This window comes from Drosophila takahashii, chromosome 2L, assembly GCF_030179915.1.
Source record: "Drosophila takahashii strain IR98-3 E-12201 chromosome 2L, DtakHiC1v2, whole genome shotgun sequence".
NCBI classification, from domain to species: domain Eukaryota; kingdom Metazoa; phylum Arthropoda; class Insecta; order Diptera; family Drosophilidae; genus Drosophila; species Drosophila takahashii.
In genome coordinates, this window is record NC_091678.1 from 18,863,182 (window position 1) to 18,887,632 (window position 24,451).

The following is a 24,451-nucleotide window of genomic DNA, read 5'->3' on the forward strand; positions in this document are numbered from 1 at the left end:
AAAATAAATAAAAAAAGAGCTGTGCTTGGACATCGACCAGGGGATATCCTGTTTTCGATCATTTTTATTTCAAAACTTTTTATTATAAAGCATTTGGCTACTACAGCCAAAAAAAATTATTATGAAACAATGATCGATTTGATGTTATGTGCTACATAATATGTGGTATCAACTTTGACTTGATATGCGGGAACCTCAATTCGATATGCTCGAAGGCCAGTTCGAATTTCGAATGTGTCGTCTCCCTCTCACTCATGTAATTTTAAGCGCTATTTCGCTCTATTTTAAGTACCAGGAATACCAGACATTTGCCATGCGCATATCGCTTTCAATTTTTTTTGTTTAGTTTTCCAAAAATTAGCATATAAAATTAAATTTTTTTAAGAAGACTTTTATTATTATTATTTATTTTTACCAAAATATTTGAAATTGAATTTTCTTAGCCAAACGATTCAAGAGTGCTAGGCCTTACGTTTCACTGAAACCATATCCCCTTTACAACTTGTTTCTACATGGAAAATAAAAATATCCTGGCTTTTTCCGCTCACTTTTTGTGACTTGCACGCGCCAAAACAAAAGTTGACAAACCAGCGAGACATCGGGGCCAAAAGGTAACATTCTCGCACAGCAGCAGGATTCGCAGGATTCACAGGAAGCGGGATGAAAGCGGAGACACCTGGTCCTGGTTTTAGGTCCCTTTGTTGCTGTCGCAGCTCGTGCTGCGCCCAGTGAATTATTTTTTACGTAAATTGGGTGTGTTTTCTATTATTGCCCCAGACTTCCGGCGTGACACAGCGCCTGTCAGCGTGGCAGCACAGCGGCAGCGAACAAAAGCCACTTGTTTCAAGTCGTTTAAGTTATTTTAAATTTGAAACGTGGTTCGTTTCGGTTTCGGACAATGCCGGCACTTGATATGAAATATTTTCCCCCATTTTTTCACTCTAACTTTGCGCTCTGGCTGGCATTATTTTGTGCCTTCTCATTCCCATCTGACGACCGCCTGTCCGGGCAAAAAATATGACAACTCAGCCAGAAAGTGACCAACGCAATCCCGTCCAGATGAGTGGAGGCGCCCAAGCAAGAACTGCGTCGAGTGCAGGAAGGTGTTGAGGAAATTAAACTCATTGTCGACAGGCACTTGAGGTTTTATCGTTTTTTTTTGTTCAAGGTTTTTTCTTGGTTTTTGATTTTGGAGAAATAGCGAAAGTGCAAGGCATGAAATTATTTTTTGGTTATAATCATACTAATATACTAACATTTAAAAGGAAAATTTATGATAGTTATTTTATTGAAAAATATACAAATATTATTTTTACATTTTTCTTAATCCTAAGTTTGAGTTTAATAGTATTAAACTTGTATTTATATTTATAAATTTCTTAGATAAGTTCACAAGATATTCGTTGAATTAAAACCGACTTAAACTTTTTTTGATAATTTTAATTTAATTATCAGATACCCAAGACAATCGCTTTGCGAAACCCTGTACAATAGAATGACTTAGGAATTTTTGATTGTCGGAGAAAAGGGATTTTAATTAAGCCATTTCTTCTCACACACACCCAAAACAAATTACTAATCCCCATCTTAAGCCGTTAAAACTTAATATTAATCCGCACCTCTCCAAATCCACCCCACCACCCAAACTGAGAAGCAATTAAAAAATGTTTGTAGCCTACTTAGCGGGGCGGGGGAAATTGCACTTTGTCAATTGCTCTCACCTAATCAATTATGTATTGCTTTTGCTCTTTTAATTATCCCACACCCACACAGGCGATCCACAATCAATTTCGCCTGTCACACTCGACATTTCACATAATTCGCCCGATAAAAAGGAGCAGGCCGAGAGCATTTCGTAGCCAATTGACGATTCGCATTGGTAACTGATCCAAAAGGCGGTGGATGTGGCTGCGGGATGCGGGGGGCACTACAGCCTCACATAATCCCAAGAGCTCGACATAGCCGTGGCATTTTGTTTAGAAACTTTTAATTAGTGTTGCGAAAGTTTTTCAATTAACACCACCTGCACAACTATTTATTCTGCCCGCCGTTCGCTGGGCGTTGCGGGGCAGCCGGCTTCTTCGAAACATTTGCCCTCATTGTTGTTTGTGTCCTGGCTGTCGACTGTAAATTATAAAAATATTTTTGCACTTGTTGTTGCTCTTTGAGCGGTGCCTTGCACCTCGAACAGCTCGGAATAATTGACTACAAACGTCCCCGACAGCCCATTCATTCAGGTTTTTCAGCAATGAGAATAATAAAAATCAAGGAGCCTTCGCTGAAAGTGAGAGAACGAAGGGAAATTGTGGGCAGCCGACTTTATGGAATGTTTTCTAATTGATTTTCACTCGATCGTAATTTAATATAAATTGCGCAAGTTTTGACAGCCCAACACAGTTGGCAAACAACGCGTTTCTCTTGTTTTCCAATATTAATTAGCTTGGCCGAAACAAAAACGGATGTTGCTGATGCTCTGACATCTGAAATGCCAGTGAAAATGAAATTGCTAACGGAAACGGGAATGGGAATGGAAATGGAATGGCATAGCTAATGAACAACTTTTGGAGACCTGAACGGAGGAGCCATTAACCTCGAAATGACAATCAATTATGACAATTTCTCAAAATGATAAACACGGCATGTGGCCCATTTCTAATTAACCTTAAACTGCCTTATATAATGGCTAATTTTGGGGGTGTAAATTCTAAGAATAATGATATAAAATGTCAGAAATATAAAAGCATTTCCTAGAAAAAATGTTGTTAGTTGGAAAAGAAATTAAGGTTGTTACCTAAGACATTTTAGGGAGTTATTTTGTTTCGAGAAAAGCCTGATATTTGTTTTTATACACTTCCTAAAAAAAGTTCCCTAACGGTATGCGTTTTCAATCAATCATTACCCTCAATCTCTGGTACAATCCAACTCCAAGGCAACTTAATGTCAAATTAAACCGTTATGAGCACACACATTGGAAAAGTTGATTCCCATTCCACTTTAATATCGGAAAAAAAACGAAAATATCGATTTCTCTTTTGGCCCGAATCATTATACTAAGCCGGCCCTTCCCATTGCCATTGACCCAACTTAATGAAATTTCTGCTTATGCGAATTCGCTTGTTGTTGACACATAAACAAGGCGAAGACATCAATAATAAAGGCCATTTGCCCGCAAACAGAGGCCAGAGATGAAGTCATTGAACCGATGACGACGCAACTTCCTAGCCCGGCAAACAAAGGAGTCCTGAGTCCTGTGATCCTGCGCATGCGGATTAATAATAATAATAATAATAAATATTAAATGCCATTACAGCTGCTTCGGATTTATCTCAATGAAATTATCTAAACGACGTAATCTGGTATTCAATTGCGTGTCCGCAGCGCAGCCCCCAATGAAGATGCGCCTCCCGGACGAACTAATCCTCCGGTCCGAGAAAGTGCCGGAAAGTATTCCCGGGAGTTCACGTAGAGCGAAGAGCGCAAACTGTTTAGAAAAGCTTTATTTATGTCGAGACATAAATTTAATGCTAACAAGCATCCAGAACAGACGCGCCACGCCCGGCGAAAGGTGCAAGTAAAATTTATTTGGCTGATTTTCCCTCCGTCGCACTTGACGAAACAGCGCAAAATAGTTGCACTTGCAGCTGCAACGGCGGCTGAAGCGGCAGCTGCATCTGCGGGATGCGCCAAGGGTATAAAATTAAATTTCAACTTTTAACGAATATTTACGTGTTGCCAGATAAAAGTGGCATAAAAACTTTCCGCAAAGTGCGAAATAGTTGCCCCAAGAACGGGCCCGGCCCTTAACAACTCAAACTCAACCCTCGACTCGGCGAAAAAAGGCAAGTGTTAAGTGTGAATTATAGTTCAGCATGTGGAATGCATAGAAGGTGCTTAAAGAACAATGCAATCCATTTCGATGGCGCACACGTAGCCGGGCGAAACAATTCCGGGGATCCTTAAGAATCGATTAAGAGCCACGACGTACGAGGTATTCACAGCATAAAATATCTGCCCATTTAACTCCACTTACCAATTATATCACATTCGCAGTGTAGGGATACAACAATTTTATCTCCTTACCTACTAAGCACATATTTTATTACCAATGGGCAACTTAAAAGTTTAAAAAAATAGTTTCTTATTAAGTTAATTAATTTTCCTTATTATATACATACATACATATATGGTAGTCTCATTGTTTGTGTCTTGTAATTATTGTATATTAATCATTTATTTGCTTTTCTAATATTAAGGAATTTAGTACTCATTCAAGATATACATTTTGTCCATTGTAATTATTAAAGTTTAGTCTATCCATTATTCCCAAAGCATAAGTAAGGATGGCAGTTGAAATGAAATAAATATTGAATTCATAAGAAGGTCAGAAATTTATTTGACAATAACTGCAAATTATTCATTTTCAATATTCAAACTAAAAGTTAAAGTGAGTATTAAATATCGTAAGCCACATGTAAGCCGTTATTGCATTTATATAAATTCAAAGTGTTTATCTTTTTCTGCATGCTCACTTCAACTTGATAAACATTTATTAAATTCTGTTTTTATTTATTTCCCCAAAGCTTTATTTTAATTGTTTTGTGTGCGATGTATTTCGAATATTATATTTTGTGTCAAAGGGTTTTGAATCGAAAGCATTTGCACTAACAGGGCAAAAACATTCCGAATTAGTTACAAATTGTTTCTCAAGCCAACTGAAAATGACAAACAAGCTGGGAAACGCATATGTGCTTATATATGGGACAGGGTTGCCGAATCCCTGGTTCATATATGTATGAATTAAGGTATATTTTTTTGGGGTGGGGAAAGTGTGTGGAGGTCTCTCAGGGCGACAGTTTTTGCGTGACTGGGAACTGTGAATGCAAACTGAAAACTGTGACTGCTGAAGCTGCAGGCCAAACGCTTGCCAGCCATGCAGAATTTTTCAATTTTCTTGGCAGCCAGGACAAATGTAATTTATTTTGCCGCACACACAGACACTCGACTGCAGATTCAGATGCAAGTTGCAAGATACAAGATACAATGCTGTGCCTCCGGCAATAGTGCAACACAATTAACCTTCATGTCTTTTTGGCAGTTGCGGCTCCCACTTGTGAACCTCTTCAAATTACATATCTCAAGTCTCGAGTGTGTGCCTAAATCTGCATCTGTGAGTCGTTGAGATTGTTTGCCCACTTCAGGTGCTGCAAGTTTTTAACCAGCTCAAAGTCTCAATGGGCCGCAATTAGCCAGAGTTCCGTGCGTTTACCTGAGCTATTTAGCTCGGCATTTATTATTTTCGGCTGAAGGGCTGCTAATTGCGCTCTTCAGGCCTCCGCTTCTGGCTCAAGTTCCAAATGCATGCTCGACTTGAGGCTTCTGCTCTTCTTGGCTGTCCAAATGATTCACTTTATGAAGTGCGCTGCACAAAAGTAGGCAAATTGCAATTGCCTTTGCAGTGTGCCTAGATGCACTACACTTAAAAAAAAATAGGATCAAGTCTACATGCATATAGTAATTTTCTGGTATTTATGCGCTTTTCGTACATAATTCTCTGACTTCGAAAAATAAAGTAAGAAGCAATATGGCGACTTTATCAAGTGGGAGGACGAAAAAAATATATATTTGAAATGCAAACTGGCCTGTTGCTTACATTTCGATCATATGAAATTGAGAAAATAATTCCACATAATATTAAATTGATCATAGTTTCATATCAAGCTGTTTTTTGGGTGTACTAGAGCCATTTGCTAGCCGGCTGAAGTCGCTTTAATTGCCCGAATTTCCACATTAAATTGAGTTATAGCCGCACCTTGGCCCCGCACCCAAAAACTTGGCCAAAAAGGAGGGGGCTGCATTGACATTTCCATTACTATTCCTGGCCTGTCCATTTGTTATGCAATCCGTGCCAAAATAGAACCGGCGGAGCGAACATTTTTCCCATTTGGCAGGCAGAGCAGCCAGACAAATCCCAGCCTGACAACGCAGCGCATTTTAAGTATTAATTTGAGGAAATCTTCGATGGCCCGAAGCGAACGACTAAGGAATGCTCTAATCGACTAGCCATTATTTTAAAAACAAGTTTTTTATACGTATTTTATGACAGGAGTAAAGTACTTTTTAAAACATATACACTTAAAGTCCCGAAATTTTTTTGGTTTCAAGTTTTAATATCATTTGAAATTATAAATGTCTATGTATACTTATTTGTAAATAAAAATTCGGAAATAAAAACTGAATAAATTAAAGTTTAATCGAAAAATAATTTTATTATTTAATATTTTCAATTAGATGTTCTGTTCTTTATTAATCCAATGGCTTTCAATTAAATATATATATGACCATAATACTTCATTGAATAATTTTAATTCTGTTTTTCTCTCGAATTAAATCTAAAGGACAGGCAATTTCGGAATGCACATTTGTTTGAAAACCCTATGTTTCGACACCTCTGGGGATCCCTGACACTCTCCCAACAGAGGTGCTAACCCTTCGACTGGGAAATTGATATGGCCACCGATTGATAGCATTTTTATATCCCTATAGAGTACACACAAAGTTTCGGTAATAGAAATTTGCCCATTGGTGCCTGGGAATCGAAACAAAAGCCGAAAATACCGACTGGGAAAAGGCACAAAACGAGCCAACTGCATCACGGCTTTGGGGCATGGCTCGATGCCAATAGCCATTCTCATAAATGTGTGTCTGTCTCAGTACTCAGCCTGCTGCTTCTATAAAGTATGTGTGTGTTTGAGTACTGCCCCGAAAAGCAAAAAAGTCCTGGGCAAAAATGTAGATTTTCCAGGAACGGAAATTGTGGGGCGTAAAATATTTTGCACAAAAGTTGTACAACAATGGCATTAACAAGGCGAACAGAAGTGAAACAGAAAGAGCAGAAAAGCTGGAGCGTGTTGGCAAATATTTGAACAAATATTTGGAGTGCATTGAACGCTCGAATGCGTCGAAAACAATCGCCAACTATTTCCCATGAATATTGCTTCGCCGCTAATTTTTTTGTTTTTCAATTTTCCTTACCCTACTGCTTTTTTAGGAATTGCGAACGCCCACATACCTACGTATATACACATTTTCCCCTGCATTCAAGGTCAACTATTTTGACTTTTAATTAGAGCGGGTCATAATTACAGACAGGCGGCCAACTGGATGGCCCACAACGCCCACAAAGGTCGGCGGCACTTGGCTGTAATTCAAAGGAGCTGCCGGCTTTGTCAACTTCCTTGACAGTGCGGCCACGTGCGACACGCTCCGGGCGGAAATTAAAATTCTGGCGGCGTTTCAAAGGCAACAAAAGCAAAGACAAAGGACACACAGACAGACAGCAAAGAGCATCTAATAAACTTTCGCGCGGGGCTATGAATTTTCCGCAGCCAAGTTGCTTTTCGTTCCTCGAGCTTGGCTCTTCTATTTTCTATTTTCCGCCGACACTGAGGCACGCGCTCCTCGGTCTAGACACAAATCAAAGAACTACCTCCCGCACTGCCAATCAATGTTGGTCCTCAGTCGAGCTTATACTACAGATAATGTGTACGTACCTCTGGCTCAAAGTTGCATGCAACATCTTCAATTAAAAGGAATTAAAAGAATTTTCTTTGAAATATTTTATTATATGTATTGCTATTAAATTCTCTAAATAGTTAATAATTGCTTAGTAAAACTATTTGACTTAAAAATATTTATTGGCCCATTTTAGCAAATATTTTAGTATTTCTAGAGATTTATTGATTAGTAGAATTTTTGAAGCACAAGTTTGTGGTATAAACTGAATTATTTATTAAATATCTTCTTAACATACTTATGAAAAATGATTATGTAAATATCTTATATAGTATCTATCAAAAGAAAACTTTTTAGTTTAATTTACGAAATTTGTCGTAGTGCAAGTCCTGGCCAAGATTGGTTTGCATGCAGCTGCTGCCACTTCTTCAATTAAAGTCCTGGCAAAGTTCGTTTATTGACCGAACCTGAGCTGGGGACAATTGTAACAGTTTATCCAAGTAAATAAACGGCTCAGAGAGGGTTAATGAACGGCCAGCGACGAGGGGTAAATGCAATTCAGTTCGCAGTTGGATTATTTATTTGACTCTCTTTGCCTTGCCGGATATTTAATGGGATAATATTGTTAAGAAACTGCTATCTAAAGAGCTTTATTGCATCTGATTAAATCTTAAAGATGCTTCTTATACCGAACAGAATATGCATTTTAAAAAATATATCGAACATTTGTGTTTACTAATTAATTATAATTTATTAGTTATTTTCAAAATGTGCCATTTTGCTTCAATATAAAACTGGTAACATTTTTGGGAATAAGTAGAAATTTTGGTATTTGAATTTGTGGGCCATGCTGAATTTAAATGGATTTTTAATACTATTTAAGTCCTCAACAACTTCTTGATATTTTTCCGATTTCGTGTTCTATTAGGGAGTTTAAAGGTAAGGTGTTTAAAGAGCATCTTCCCCATTTAAAGACGTATTCCTGTTTGGTGATGCACAAGAGACAAAATAATTTCCACTTTCGGTGTTGACAGTGCAAGTAACAGCTTCCTCTACCCCTATCCTTTCATTTTTCGTCCTGTGTGTGAAACAAAAGAGCTTTTAACATGTCTGCCTGCCAAAGCGTGAGTGTTTGTGTGCGTGTGAGCGATTTTGTGTGCGGGCGAGTTGAAGTAACCTTTGGCCGATTAAACATAAATCCCTATAAAGCAACAAAGTAAAAATTGCCAACGAGCCAAGTAAAAACTTTGCCAAAGTGCTCAACGTCTTGGAGCTTCGCTGCTTTCCGCGCTTGCCACGCTTTCCGCGCAAGGACGTTCTGCTGGGCGTTGGGTGGTGGGTGGCGGAAGGGCGGAGGCCTTTGAAGCTCCATTAATGCAAAGGCTGCGGGGGCCAAGGGGCGGCTGAGTAATTTATATGCCAGGCACAAGATCATCGCTGTTAGGGCATTAAAAACTTAAATAGTTTTAATGCGACACAAACTATGCGGGAGTAGAGCCAAGAACACGACGAACAAGCTTCGCAGCACCGCGCCCAAGGTGCGTATACTTAACGCAGCCTTAATTATTGTTCCTATTTTGGAGAGGGGGTTTCGGTGAAAGATTGTAAGCCAACATTCATAATGTGCAATGGCTCGTTTGCCTCAGCAGGACGACAATCTGGTCCTTTATGTCGGGGCCAAAGAAAATTTAAATAAAAATGCAGATGGAAACGGAGAAACAAACTCTGCGACAAGCTGCCTAAGGAATTGATTTGAATGACCAAGGAGCCGGGGAAGGGGAAGTCCCCAAGAATAACAATAAACATTTCTATCTGCTTCATTGGTTATTTACTCATTTCGATGGAAGGAGAGCGCAGCGCAGGCATCAAACAAGAAAAACAGCGTAAAACGAAAAATTCCCATCTCAGGCTGTATTTTTTTTAAATCGCGAAAAGGACTTCACTTGATGGCAGCGAAACTAAAGCAGCCAAATAAGCAACCGCAGGGCAGGGTCTGCTGATTTTCTTCTTTTGCTTTCTTTTTTTTTTGGTATTCCAAAGACAGAAGCTGCTTATAAAGCAATATACAATTCGCTGTGGGCGGCCAGGCAACAACAATCGAACCGAATCGATATTTTTCGCTGCTGGGCGAAAGCCCAATGCCGCCTCCTTTTTTTCCTGCTTTTGTTTTCCATCCTCCTCGTCTTGAATTTTTCTTGTCTTTGGTACTGGTACTGGCCAAAATGGATTTTTGGCGCCTCCGGGGGGCCCGTTTCGCCCGGTGTCACGGGCATTTGGGCGGAGTCAGGGGTTAGGGGGAAATGCACTCCCGCTTTGAGCCTCCGATTCCGGCCACACATTCCGCCGGCCAAGGACTTCAGCTTGGGAGTTTTCACGCCTGAGTCCGTGGTGAAGTTTTCCCACCAGCTCACGCAGTCAGCTGCTAGTTGAGGTTGGCTTTCCTGGCTTTTCGTGCTTTGCATTTCCAGAGTGGCGCCGACTCCCTGAACGAGCGCTCTGTTATACAGTCTGTGATACGGCGAGAGAGCCGTTTATAAAGGGAAATTTTGTGGGAACAGTTTGTCTAGTCGCTCTTATACCAGCAGAGAGCACCAGTTAGCAAAAAAAAAAGAAAATTCGATAGTGCTTATCAAAGTCACAAACAATAACAATGCAGAAACATAATGGTGTAGGCTACAATCGTAAGACCATTATTCTGAAAATGTAAATACTTTTATATGTTTTTTGAATTAATGAACTCTTAAACTAAAAAGTTTAAAATTTTAAAGTGGGCAACATAATTGTTTTATGAGGATACCGCTATCAATAAGACGTACCTACATTAGATTTACAATGATAAATAAATAAATATTGAAATAAATAATCTTAATTGTACATTTTAAACATTCTAAAATTTAACATTTTATTTGACTTTTTTGTTTTTATTGATTTAATACTCACATCAATCAAAACATATTCAAAATTTATTTATTTTTCGGTTAGCTTAATAACTAACAGTATTCTCAAAAACTAAAAAAAAAAATATTGTTTAAACTTTAAATTTTTTCTGGACAAAAATATGAGCTGTCTTACTGTTGAACATATTTTCTCTCAAGATTAATTTCATAATTTCAAATAAAATATGTTTGGTTACCTTTTAGTTTCGATTTTTTGAAAGTTTAATTTAATATATTCACATGATTGATGGCTTTTCCTATTTGAGATTTATAGGTCATTATGCATATGTAAAAAATGCAATAAGTATATGCAAATTGGTTTAATGGAAATGCAAATGCCAATTAGGTAATACGTGTTATCTGAAAAGTTTTTATCTCCCTGATTTATTCTTTAGCTTCGTTAATTGACAAATAAATTTGTATTAATATGCAATTGATAAGTCCCGTTTATTAAGCAGTTACAAGCGTATAAATCACGTTGAAATATAAATAAATATAAATAAAGTGGCTCGGGTTCTCTAGCTGGGTAAACCGGTGAAAGTGGTGCGCTCTCTCGGTGACTTTCGCTCGCGCTCTCCCATCTCTCATTCTCTGGCACTCTCTCTTTCTCTAGAGAGAGGGCGTATAACAGTTTCCCGAGTGAAAAACGAGGCACGAGGACGTCGACGAACGCCGCCTGGTTTTCACTTGGCGGAGGCGTCTGCCTGCCTGGAAATCCGTCGAGCGTTGCGGGCGCAGCAGTTGAAAAGCGTACGCCGTGAGCGACAGACACGCCGCAGTCGATCCGTTCGAGTCCGCTCCGTTCCGCTCTGCTCTGCCCCGATCTGATCCGTGGATCCGCAGATCCGTAGATACGCAGCCCCGCCCGTGCAGCACTCCGCCGGACGGAAGCAGAGATCTCACACCGGAGTTATTAAAACCTAACCGGAACTTAACCCGGAGGTAACCCCTTGGTTGTCGAACTTCCGCGCGCGTGTGTGTGTGCAGAGAGTAGAAAGTGGCGAAAGCAAGGGGGCCAGTACGTGCCGCCATCAGAATTTTCCGAGTGCGCCGGGTAACGTGAGACGGGAAAGTCAGGAAAACAACCTGAAATCCATTTGCCGCAAATTGAGGAGCCAGGCGACAACAACATGTGTAAACGCTAACGAGCGCGAAATAGCGAACATTTTGATTGATTTTGATTGACATGCCACTCAGCGCATGCCACCCACTGCGGAAAAGTGACAGAAAATAAAAAAGAAAACAATCAACTTGAGTAACATTCGCTGCAGCAGAAACAAAAAACTAAAGCACCCTTAAGTATTCACTAAAAAATCAAACAAATAGCCAACAAATATTGAAACGTTTCAAGCACTTTCGGGTCTAAAAAATAATTGCCTCAAGGGCTGTCAGCGAAAGTGCCAACCCAAACAGGAAAAAATACATATATATATATCCACAACAGGCCCAGAAACAAAATGCAATCAAATCAAGGCCCATAAAAACCGCACAAAACACGCTCGCATAAGAGAAAAGCCAGGCGGAAAAAAATCAAACAAAATAATAATAAAAATCCACAGCATCAGACGGCTAATCAACTACAACAAAATAACAGAAAAAAGAAATATATATATAAAAAAAACGCTGAGTTGGGCAACTGTTTTTTTTTGGGCATCTAAGTTGGATTTCCTACTCCCTTGCTGTGTCAGTGTAGTGGTGTATTTTATTCGTATATTAATATATGTTTGTGTGCCTGCGTATGAAAAAAGGATAAAATATGCCGGCATTGATTTTATCCTGCGACAACAGCAGCAACAAAAACATCATTCTCATCATCGGCTAAACAGCAGCCAAGCAACAACAACAACTTTCATAATAAGAAACGAGGAGGAAAAGTTGCACGAATCGAGGGCAAAGTTTTTCGGACATTTTCGGTATGTTGTTTCTAATTTCTGCACTGTTTTAGTTATTCCGCTTGTTGTACATAAAACTCAACAATATTGCTGTCAAAGTTCCGACAGTTTGAACTTTTTATATGCCCGAATTCCCGAACTCACTGCTCATCCCACATTGAGTTTGGGGTCGCAGGAGCCGGATTCGATATTTGTTATGCGGAAAGTTGCTTGTATAATTAGGTTAAATGCTTGTAAATAAACAAAAGTGTTCGATTTAAAAGAGTTGCCCACCCAAAAGTTTGGCATATTGAGGATTGGCTTCTTTGGGGGATTGGCAACGAACTTTTACTGGAAGTTGTATCCGTACAAAAGTATAAAAGAGTTCCCACAACTTTGGACAGGAGCTCAAAATAATAAAATGGGAAGTTCTAGCCAACAGATTGATTAAATATTTCCAACATTTTCTTTTTGATCTTCCCCGGGCTCTTGTTATTAATTTGTTCAACATTCAATTAAAGTCGTGTAAGCTACGGTTGATAAGGCCCCTTTGATAAGGTCATTTAATTGGCAAACACACAATGTGCCCAAAAGTAAAACTTGCTGTTTTTAAAATGTTTGTGTTGTGGCTTTCGTAAATTTCGTAAAGGGGAAAGGTGAAAGAACCACAACAAAGGACCTTTCGCCCACACCGAATTTTTAACCCCCCCGGCTGTTCGAAGTCGGCACTTTTCGGGGGCAACCGGGGGTTAAACTGCAAATATTTGGAAGCCCACTGAAAGTCGTGTGTTTGCCTCGAATTAAAATGGAAACAAGGAAATGCCGAAGGCATTGCCTTTTCAACGCTGACGGCGTGCAAATGAGAAAATTCATTATTTAACATTAATTAAGGCTTATTATGCACATTATCAACACAGTGAGGCGAACACGCACACACGTCTGCTAACCGCATTAAATGTCAGTCAAAGACTCGACTAAGTAAACACAAGCCAATGGAAGTGGAAGTGGAAGTTTCATCGTGAATACTGAGTGTGTGTGTGTGGTTGATTGTCAGCGAGAGTGTGTGGGTCTGTGGACAACTATCAGCCACACCAGCTCACACACACAGCCTCCCACAGGCACAGGTGAAAGTTTTACCTCCCACACAGCCCCGAACCTCCCAAGCCCCCGAAAGGAAAGTCAGGTTCATAATTCAACGGCCATCAGAGGAAAGCGAGGAAAGGGGCGTGGAGGTGGCCAGCAAGGAGCAAACAGGAAGCAAAGCGGCAGCAGAAAAAATACAGGGAACGCAAACGAAATGAAGGTGGTCTGGACTAGGAGATATTCAGAAATCAGTCTATAATTTAATTTGAAAATAAAGAAAACTCTAGTAAAACTTAGTTACTTCCTGTCCTTAATAGCAGCGAAATTATTAATTTTATAGAGATGATCCTTTAAGGAACATTACAAATATTACAGGAGCTATCTTGGAAAAATGTATAATTTGTAATTTATTAAACCAAAATTTTTGTTTTGATTTTATTCATTTGCAGATATGTATATTTTAAACTTTTTTTTTAAATCCAAGGCCTAGTACGATTTTTTTTTTTAATAAATACAAATATTTTGTAAAGTTATATTTATTATATTTTCAAAGTTTTTCTTGGACATTTTTGATCGTGACACACACTTGGATTTTTCCACTCCTTTTTACCAGGACCAATACGCCCGTCCTGATAACTTTTACCGCCCGTCGGGTGGAAAAGGTGTTTAAATTATTCAGTAAATTGTTAAGTAAATAACACGAAAGGCGCACGTTAAAAAGCAACCAAAAGACAACAATAACAGCAGCCAGAACAACAGGCACAGACATCAACACCACCCCCGCTTCCCATCCCCATCCCCCGCGTGTCTATGGCCACTAAGGAAATTTACCTCTCATATGGCCATGACGATGATGATGATGATAATGGTGGTGATTCCGGGTCTGATGATGCCGATGTTCTGCAACTGAAGCCGAGGCAGATGATGACACGCCGCACAGTTCACGGCTCAGCGGAGTTGCCGGCAGCAAATGTACAATAAAATAAACACCAAATGTGGAAAGCTAGCCCCGAGGTTTTCGAAATGGGCGGGCAGAACAGAACGGAACGGAACGAAACGAAACGAAAACAATGCCGGAAACGGAAGCAGCTATGAGAGTTCAGGCGGCTGGAACGACGCACTCTGAACCAAGTAAACAATGGCGAGAAATTTGTTAGCACAGGAGCAGGAACCGCTGCAGGAGAGTCGAGAGTAGACAAAGGTCCTATTGACCCACCTCAGTGGCCATTCCGCCCCCAAAACGGCAATAATTGTGGAGTACTCATGCTGGCAGGGCTTCAAGTATCGAGCACAATTGCACTTTGGAGAAGTCGATGAATAATTTCGAATGTATATATATATTCAACTCCTAAGGGGTTGCTTTAAAATACATTTTCAAAGTATTAGTTAAATTTGTATTACTTCTATTGACTATTTCAGCCACAACTGATCAAAATATTTTAACAAAATTATCAAGGACCATTTTCGATAAAAACTTTATAAATTCTTTTTAATTATATCTGATTACCTTTTGCGATTTGTGAATTTACTTGAATTTTTGCTTAAAAAATAAAGTACTTTTGTTTATCTTTTTTTTTTGCGTTTTATTAGTTTTTTTAACAAAAAATTTTTTTTGTCGTTTTATCATTTGATAATTTCTAGTCTAAAATTTTGAAAACGAAATATTTAACTAAAAAAACTTTTTACTCTATTTATCGCCCTCGCAATGTATTCCAAACTCGGCCAGGAACTCCATCTTTGCGGTAATGCAGACGTTCCTCTGTCTGTCCAAACTTCTAGTTGGCGATTTCCAACATCACAGCTGCTTTCTGAATCGATGAAATTTTTCCGCAGTGATCGTGAAGGGCGTCTGGGACTCCGCAATCTGGCAGCATTTCTGGATTTGGTTGCCATTAGTTTCTTACAAAGTTCCGCACTCCTTCGAGACTTTTTCAAGCGATCAGCGCTCGCCATTTTAAAGAGTTGCTTTTGAGAACGAGTCATTTTTCGCCACAGCGACGTGGCCTCCACGGCTAAAAGGCCGGGATCGGTTTTACGGATTTTGCGAAGGAAATTTTTAAAGGCCCAGGAACTACCTGTTCGTCGAAACGATAATTTTGGAGACACCGCCCCGCGATCTCTTGGATTTAACCTCTTAACGGGCTTACGCAGCCCTCGGGTCGCTTTTATCTTCGGTTTCGACACCCTTGGCCAATGAATCCCGATTGCATCGACAATCTCATTCTGATTGTGAACTTGGGTGAATAATTTCAGCACATAATTATCGGCATTATATTCTTCTTGTTGCCTGGTTGTCATTTGAATCCATTGGTCGACGGCTTCTTGCACATTTTCTTGGGGTCTAATGCCGTGAGTCAGGGAGAAGTCTAGAAGAAAGTTTTCAAAGGGCTTATCTCTCACCGATATAGACTCGATTGAAAATTCATTTAAATCGATCCTTGCCAACACTTCCCTGGATACATTTTGAGCACCATTACTTGTACTTGGCTGGGGTGAGATATCGATGTCCTCCCCACTACTAGAACTTGTAGAATAGGTCATTTTCCTAGGCCTTTCAAGGATGTGGACAGTATCATGATCATCGTTGTCATTCATTCGGTTCATTTCTTGTGTGATAATACTTGAAAGAATATGATTCGCCATTGTTTTGGATTTTCGACGTGGATTCGATCTTGTCGACCTCAAAACAGGGGGCATTGTATGTCTTTCTGTTAGTATCTTTGTTTCCTATGGATGAAAGAAAATTTTATGGTTTGTAGAACCGTTTTTCACTGAAGCACAAAATTGAAACAAATATTTACCTAGAATGGCAAGCTATGTACTGTGCTATACTGACTAAATGTATCTAAACCGGAGAAGTGTAAAGTCCTGGGTAACTGTGACTTTGGCCTGCTTTCTTACACTTTCTAAAGCAAATGAAAATGTATATTTTTGTGGCCATTTCGGACCTATAAATAGTGAAGATTTATTTGCCGCACAGCACACCGAAAACGAATGGAAACAAACAGTGCAAGTTGGGTCCAATCCAATCCATTCCCGCAGAGCTCCTCCACATTCTCCATATCCTGCAGAATCTGGGCCGCCGAGTGCTCAGACGCAAATGACATGCAAAATAAGCAGCAGAACCAGTGAAACCATGAGCAGGAGCAGCCGGGCCACTTACTGAACCCCCGCCAGATAGGGTTTATTAGGGCACCGAGCCGGGCGCCGTAATTTATGCGGGTTTCGAGTAAAAATGTTTGCATAAACTTTATGCAAAAATATGCTCTGGCCAACGCATGCTGGGTTTTCATGGCTTGGTTGGTTGGGGTGGGGGTGGTTTGGGTTGAATGTGCGGGCGGCAAGGTCTCTTGGCAGAAAATTCTTGGCCCAGGCACATTAACAGAAATTGATTTTCGATTTCTCCCCCACTCGCTCGTTCATTCTGCTCGGAAACAAAGTCTGGAAAATGCTTTCTAGCTGAATTAGAAAATAAAGCAATTTGTTTTGCACATTTTGTGTCGTTTCGGTTATCCTGGAAAAAGTTTGATTAGTTTGTTTTGCATTTGTTTTGGGCGTTGGGTGCGGATAATGTTATTAATGTTTCAATATAGTGGCCAGGGAGTTTATCGAACTCTCGGCCAACAGCATTCTGATTTTGAACACTGGCCGAAAATAAAACCTTTGGCAACATATTTGCCAAAAGTTTGGGTTCGGGGCTTTCAAAAAGTTTGCCAGAGTGTGTTTGAGGATTTTCCGTGAGTGTTGTTTTTTTGTTACACACATTTGGCCACAATTTTAGGTAAGCCTTTTCAGCAGGGAAGGGTTAGGAGAGGCCAGGTCAGCTGGCTTTTAACCTTTAAGCACTTTCCCGAAATGCACTTTGACTTCGCGCGGTTTACTGCGAGCTCAGATGGAAGGGCTTAAATGGTGAAATTGTGCATTAAGTTGAGTCGCAACCTTGTAAACTTGTTTGCAAACTTATTCTAAAGTATTTTTTGGTATTTTATTATTGCATCTAAAATTTTATCACATCAATACTATACAATTCTGAGAACATTGATATTCACTCTGTTATAAAGATTTTTATTTTCTTAAAATTAAATCTGGATTTCATGTATTCTTTATGGCCCAACATCAAAAAGATGTCGGGCTCTATAAAAATTTTATTTTGACTCATTAGAGTGTTCCTCTCCACGGAAATCTTTAGTAAAAGGCGAAAGATTTATTCGACAGCTGAAGAGAAACCAGAGTGAAGTACAACATCAAACCATTCGTTGTAGCAGTTATCATATGCTAAAACTGATTGGGAACTATAAGGATCTTAAATCAACCCTCCCTTCAGAAGCGTTCTGTTCTAGACGTTTCACCTTTACTCAGGCAGCTACCTGGAAATCAGTAATGAACCCCTAAGATAGGCACAACGTTACTTATAATTCCCAACTGGTTCTAGCTATTTTTGTGGCTACCCTGATATTTTTCATAACTAGGTTATCGCTTCTCGGCCTTATGGCTAAGATCAAAGTGTAGTATCTGTTCTTATCAGCTTAACATCTGATAGTTCCTCCATTGGAGAACAACAAATGTTAAACTGATTTTTGGAATCTTACGGAGTGCTAGGAGCTTGCTCCTCCTCTGTCGCGGGTTGGCCTGGTATTGCAGTACCGCCAGGATTTTAGCCCATCTGAAAAATAAATACAAATATTATTTAAGTTTCTGTGTCCTATTTTTATTCCACTTGTTACTTGCCTCTTGCACAAACTATTTGGATCGCCTTAAGCTAAGTGGCAAAGATTGCCATACTTAGAAAAAAATTTGGTTATTTATTCATGCATGCTCTATGGAAAATCATAGCCAACTTAGATCACCGATTCATTCACAACAGTGCTAACCAGTTTTTTTCTCAACGCAATTTCTTGAAAAATGTTTTTTAAAACAAAATGGAAATTATTTTTGCTCCTTATGAGAAATTTCAAATATATAAAAACACTTAATTGGCAAACTGTTTCTTACTTAAATGTAAAAAAAAATTCGGAAAGCCAATGCTTAGCAGAGCGATAAAAACGCCGGCGGCTCTTGAAAATAAGTATAAAACAAATGTCTTGAATAACTTAAAGAATATTCCTGCACAGAACCCCATACTGCTTATAAGTATTTGGAAAGGAATAAAAATGGAATCAAAAAGTGTACTTTTTTGTATACTGAACGATTTCATAATTTTGTAGGTCAAAGCAATTGGCAAGGTGCTAATTTGGTTTCTACATCCCAAGATCAAAGACTGCGCCCGAGCTATGCCTTCTCGAAGCCATATGGCTGGCACCCCACAGCCTTGACCACATTCCCCTCTCAAACTGACCGTGACCAGAAACAAATTGGCGTGCAAAGTGCTCGACAAATCAATTGCAATTACTCGGCCAGTCTGCCATCGGGGAAATGGGGCCGCGTCGAGGTGGCTGGGGGGCTATTTGGGCCAAATGTAAAACATTAAATAATTTCATTCTGCGCCTGTTATGCGCCGCAATGGGCCACGAGCTCAATCAGAAAGTTAGCCAAACAAATTGCAAACGAAAACACAAATGAGATACGCTTTCACCGGGGATGCGATGCTTTCGGCCGAGTTTATTTCTGGCTTTGCATTTACTTTGTTTTTTCCCCAGCCGAAAAGGCAATGACGGCAACAACAGGAAGGCGAAAAGTTGAAGGAAAATCAGGCTGAGGCAACAAAAACAACGGCAAGGGCTTACTCCACTTTTTCCGCGGAGAGCGAAAGCAATTTGAAATTGATTTATGAGAGGCTGGAAATGTTGCCATGTTGATGCCAGCTATTTGTGGCCGTATGAATGGGAAGAAGAGCAGCTTTTATTAACGTCCTTGACAAAATTTAGTGTATCCTTGATCCTTTTGATCCTGCCACTCCACTGAATTATGCACTAAAAATTTACAATATGTTCATTCTTAAACAGGTATGAATACATATAAATATTCAAACAGTACTCTCGCTGTTCCTTATTATTCCTTATACACTTAATTCTCGCCAGTTGTCTCCAAGTTATCTCATTAGATGTACTTGAGGTCGGCGAGGTGGAAAATGAGCAGGAGAATGGCAACATTTTAATTTCTTTTTAATGCGGTACGAACTCATGGTCTTAGCTTCTTGCTTGGGGTAGGCCAAAAAATTAATTATCGTTGGCAAACAGGCTCAGCGAAAAGAGGGTGGAAAAGTGGGAGGTTTCTGGGCGGGAAAATCGTTGCAAGTGAATTGTAAGCCGTTGGTACGGAGGCTCCGCGTTTTTCATTACATGAGCGTTGTTAAGCTAAAAATAAATTGCTTATTAAAAAGCCCTCTCACAGCACATGCATAGCCATAGTCAGGTGGGTGGTGTTTTTGGGGGTGGTGGTGCTGGGGATGGAGCCACTCATTTACACTTGAGGGGGCACCAAAGCGAAGTGGGGCGGAGCTGTTAGCTGTGACAATGCGAAATAGAGCGATGGAAGCAGACATCCAACTGGGTGTGAATGACAAAGCCGCCAGGAATCTCTCACTCCCCCCTTCGCCCCTTTCTATATCTGTCTGCATCCCCCCTTCTCCGATCCTCTCCTCCCTCGACTTTCTCCACTAAGCGCGAGAAAGTCCTTGAAGCAATCGACTTAATGCCTGGCTGTGGCGTTTGTACATATTTAGTTTGCATTTACATGGCACACACAGACACAACAAGGACATCGGCAAACAGGAGCACTGAGGGAAAAAAAATAGAGTAAATTAAGTTTGCTTAAATGTTTCCGTTAAAATAAGTTTTTTATTAAAAAAGGTATTGAAACTTTATATTTTGTTAAATTTATTACAAGAAACCCCAGTTGAGATGCTTAAAAAATTTTATAAATTCAGAAGGAGTTTTTTATTTAATATTCTCAATAATATTAGTAAGATTAGATAATACTGTGGTTTGAAAGATAAAGGGTGTATCTTTTAAAAAACTTTAACTTCGAACCAAGCCATGCATCCATTTGCCTCTGAGAGCTCCGCAAAGTTGGTCAATTTCAGCATTTTTCGAACTTTGAGGTCCTTTTGCTAAGAATCCTTGCGTCGGGGAACTCTTTGGAAAACGCAGTTTAACTTGGGAATTCGTAACGAATCCAAAAATATAGCATTCATCGAGGTTAATTTTTGATGCTGCATAGTGTAATTAATAAGTTCAATTAGAGTATTGATCTTATTTATGAAACTTTTTTTTCTTAGTGTCCCAGGCTCCAGCTAGCACATTTAATTTTCTACACATTGCACCATGTCCTGATAGATTAACTGGATATTGGGATGCCACTCCATCCGCATGTATATGTGCTCTGCTCGAAATGAGCGCTTTATAAATATGTCCTTGTCAGCGTCCGAGGTGGGGACAATTTGCCACTCCCCCTTATCTTTATCTGCGCCAGGACCTGGACCAGGACACCCTGGCAGCAGGCCTGATTGGATAGACCAGAGTTCGAAAGTCAAGGTATCCGTCCGTCCAGTGAGGCTGAGTGCGTGTGCTCGTGTGCGTATCCTGTACGCTTGAATGAATTTTTGTCAACGTGATTCGCATTAGAATGTGTATTCAAATGAGCACATAATTTGTTTGTTTGCCTGCTTCCCAGCAACCCCAAGTCTGTGAGCATTAAGATATGTCTACATGTGGGATTGGACTTCCTGGAAATGAGGGGATCGACCTGACGATGCCAACTATTACATAAATCGTTCGAATACCAATAGGAAAATTAATGGGAAAAACGCTGTTTTTGCGAGTTTCAGGTAAACAAATCTTGCTTTAACCTTAAATCGAAGATTAAATTAAAGTAATTTCGGACAATACAATTTTTTTAACATGCTTATAACGGAATAAATATTTAAATTTTAATGCAGTTTTTACCCTGGGCTAAAAATTAATTTTTTAGAAATCGGCTAAAATCAAACAAAAATTTTAAATTTTATCACACCCTCTTTATCAATTTTGATAACATACTTACATATAAACGAATAAATATTAAAATTTTTAATAAAATTTTGTAAAGATTTTTGTTCTGTGTTAATGTTTAATATTTTAAAAATTTGTTAAAATCATATAAAAATCAAAAATCCTATATGCTATCACACCCTCATTATCATTGGGTAGCACTCTAGGCATAAATATCGAAGCGTGCGGAGCTGAGTATTTTGCGTTTTATGAGTGCAATTATGTGTGGCGGCGTGGGTGTGTGAAATAGAGACCCTCTGGGGGCCAGGAAATGGGTGTGGGGCCGGCGTTTGATATAAATTTCGAACAAATTACAAATAAATTGGAGTTGTCGTGGCTGTGCCATTGTCAACCCCAAAAGCAATCGCTGCCAAGAGGCCCCACTAGTAATTTAAAATATGCAAATTTCCCGGAGCTCCGTAGTACCAACCCTCTGAGCCCAGACACACCCGCCACTTGGTGGAGTATTTATTGCGATTCGCTTTGTCGTCGCCGAAAACTGTTTTAAAGACAATTTTCATTGAGGTTTCCCCCGGCTTTTCTGCTACGCAGCACCCACTACACCCACATTTACCCCAGCAACCATAACATTTAATTTACTTAAGTTCACTAAGCCGCTTTTGGGCCAATCACTTTGACGAATATTGTGTCTGTGCCGCATTTTAATTAAATGTATAAATCCATGTGCAGTTTATATGGCCGGGGCTTATCCTTTTGTCATTTTGTCCTGGTTTTGTTCGTGTCTTATGTTTGATTGATGGGCGCTTGTGCACAACTTTTTGCGGCCAGCAAGTCAACGCGAATTGATTTAATGCGAAATGCATTTGTTTTTATTATACTTGTTGGGGGACATACTCTCGTTTTGATGGACAATTCGCGGACACATTGGTTCCGTTGATTGCATCTGGTCATAAATATAAATTCTTTAAAGCGCACATGATTGAGTTGCAGTCCTGCGGGCAAAATAAATGTTCCTCCGGGCTGTGTAAATCATCGCGCTGATGAATGGACGGCAATAAATAAATTAAAATCATTTATTGAAAAACCAGATAGTTGCAAAATAAATATTTGACATGCCACTACTTTTTCACGTTTTTGTGTACAAAATGTGTACATTTTATTCATTTGTGTATCTCTAAACATTACATTTTTGTGTATTCTCCAAATGCTTTTTAGTATACTGAGATTTTTTGCAAACTGAAAAATGTTTAGCTTTACCTTATTTTTGAAAAAAAAAATATATCGAAATGTTTACCGCACTTCTCTGAATGAAAACAATAAAACTAGGGAAACTGCACTTGGGAAACATTTTCGCGGCAGTTGAGCTCTCTGATTTTTTCACTTTCATTAAGGGCACGACGAAAAAATAAGTTGTTTAGTTCATGTTTAGTTCTTTCTTTTCCTTTGAGCCAGCTTTATTTTCGCGCATTTGCTGTTTGTATAAAACAATAATAATAAATTGTGTGGCAATTCTGAAGATGGCTTTTGTCGCTTTGACTTTCCCCAGCTCTCATGCCACGCCCACTTTCTGCCGCCCCCCGCCACTGTATCGTTCCTGTAAACTTTCACTATTTGTGTTTGTGTTTTTCGGGACCGGAAAGTTTTGTGCCCCTTTTCATTGAATTTATTTGTTTGTTTTTGCGCCAAGGGGATTTGGGCAAATTATTTAAGCCTATTGAACCTGCCGGTTGCCTGGCTGTGGTAATTGCGTAACCAAATAATTGCTGGCTTCTTGATTTTCACCCTAACTACTTAACCCTGGCTTTATTAAATTTACAATGGAACAACTTGTCGTATACTCGATGCTGGGGGTTTTTGGGCGGGTGAAAGGAAAGCGATGTTATTAAACATTTTCTTACGAAATTCGGCATTTAAGTTCAGTTTCTGCTTGTCTTTTCGCCTTTCAGCCCGGATTCGGTGGCAATAACCCTCATTTTTGGCCTTCGGCCCCATGGGTTGATAGACTTTTCTGACGATTGAGATTGAGGCGAACCGAGCGATGCAGAGAGCCCAAAGGCATAAGGAAACTGGCGCCATTTTGTATTCCGCACACACATATATATTTTTTCTATGTATTTATATTGTGTGAGTGTGAGTGGCAAAGTGACGATAAAACATTTGCCTCGATTTCTTAAGTATGCCATATCAGGATGGAGCTGGCAAAGCTCTGGAAATGAGGGGATTGGTTTTGGGGAAGCGGAGGAGGCTGAGGCTGATGAGCAGCTTGTTCCTGCACCCTAGCGAGTTGGGTATTATGATACCATTACGTAATTCTATGAGCCGACATGCGAATCGTATATGCCATCAGAAAAATTGTGCAAACTCAATTATTGATGTGCCTCGTTGGAAAATCAAAGTCTCAGTTTTCAAGTGGCAGAAAGGGTTTCGGTTTCTCGGCTATCAGATTTATGTATAAGTAAATTTCGTTATTTAATGGAGGCAAATTGGTTAAGAGCATTCGATTATCCTTTTTTGCCGTAGTTTTATTGATTTTCTGCCTGAGTTTTTCAGTGTAACCACGCAGCACAAGATGGAAATTTATTTTTATTATTTTTGATATTATTAAAGTTTAGATATTTCGTAAAATACTTGTAAATATTCCTTTACTTTTTTAGATCAAAGAAATTCCACACGATTTTATTGCTTAAAATAAACTAGAGAAATATTTTAATAAAGCCTTTTCCCTTTAAAACCCTGAAAATAAATATTTTTCTAAGTGCAGCCCAAACTTATACTAAAACTTAACGACTAAACGTTAGTTGGCAGTCGAAAAAGCGAAGCAAGCTGCTCGGTGCTCTGTTAATTTAAGTAAAAAGCATTTTGCCTGATGTGTTTATTTGCCACGCCCACCCAAGGACCTCCCTCCGGCCACGCCCCCTCGCACATATACCCATACACATAGGCAAAGCGTAATCCTGGTGCTTCAATATTACTGATAATTTAGTTGGTCTCTTGTCCTGGCAGCGTACATTTATTGTTTGCCATGTAGCAATGGCTCTATACTGTATATATACCGAGGAGCTAAGCGAGTGTCCCTGTGTGCGATAGCCCAAGATAGCATTTTTGTGTGCCTGCGAATGTG

General features: G+C 39.5%; 2 protein-coding genes and 2 non-coding genes across 4 annotated transcripts in view; 2 read left to right on the forward strand and 2 right to left on the reverse strand.

Moving 5' to 3' along the window:
• Window positions 1-11,197: 11,197 nt before the first annotated feature.
• kek2 (kekkon 2) overlaps window positions 11,198-24,451 on the forward strand; it is a 47,055-nt gene continuing 33,801 nt past the window's right edge. The window contains exon 1 of the mRNA XM_017156508.3: window positions 11,198-12,361. The gene's annotated coding sequence lies outside the window, so the exon portion shown is untranslated. The remainder of the gene's footprint in view (window positions 12,362-24,451) is intronic.
• Mst33A lies at window positions 14,995-16,340 on the reverse strand. Its single transcript, XM_017155917.3, has 2 exons — window positions 16,204-16,340; window positions 14,995-16,129 (listed from the first exon to the last, which is right to left on the reverse strand). Exon 2 carries the CDS (start codon window positions 16,097-16,099, stop codon window positions 15,068-15,070), a length of 1,032 nt encoding a protein of 343 aa, XP_017011406.2. The 5' UTR covers window positions 16,100-16,129; window positions 16,204-16,340; the 3' UTR covers window positions 14,995-15,067.
• Window positions 17,513-17,637, reverse strand: LOC123003277 (U5 spliceosomal RNA). The gene has a single exon (XR_006412509.1). It is a non-coding gene; the product is annotated as a U5 spliceosomal RNA (small nuclear RNA).
• LOC123003273 (U2 spliceosomal RNA) lies at window positions 17,875-18,070 on the forward strand. Its single transcript, XR_006412505.1, has one exon. It is a non-coding gene; the product is annotated as a U2 spliceosomal RNA (small nuclear RNA).

What these genes read in the sequence shown, in the direction of transcription:
- Mst33A (XM_017155917.3), bottom strand. Translation starts at nt 16,099, where the DNA reads ATGCCCCCTGTTTTGAGGTCGACAAGATCGAATCCACGTCGAAAATCC.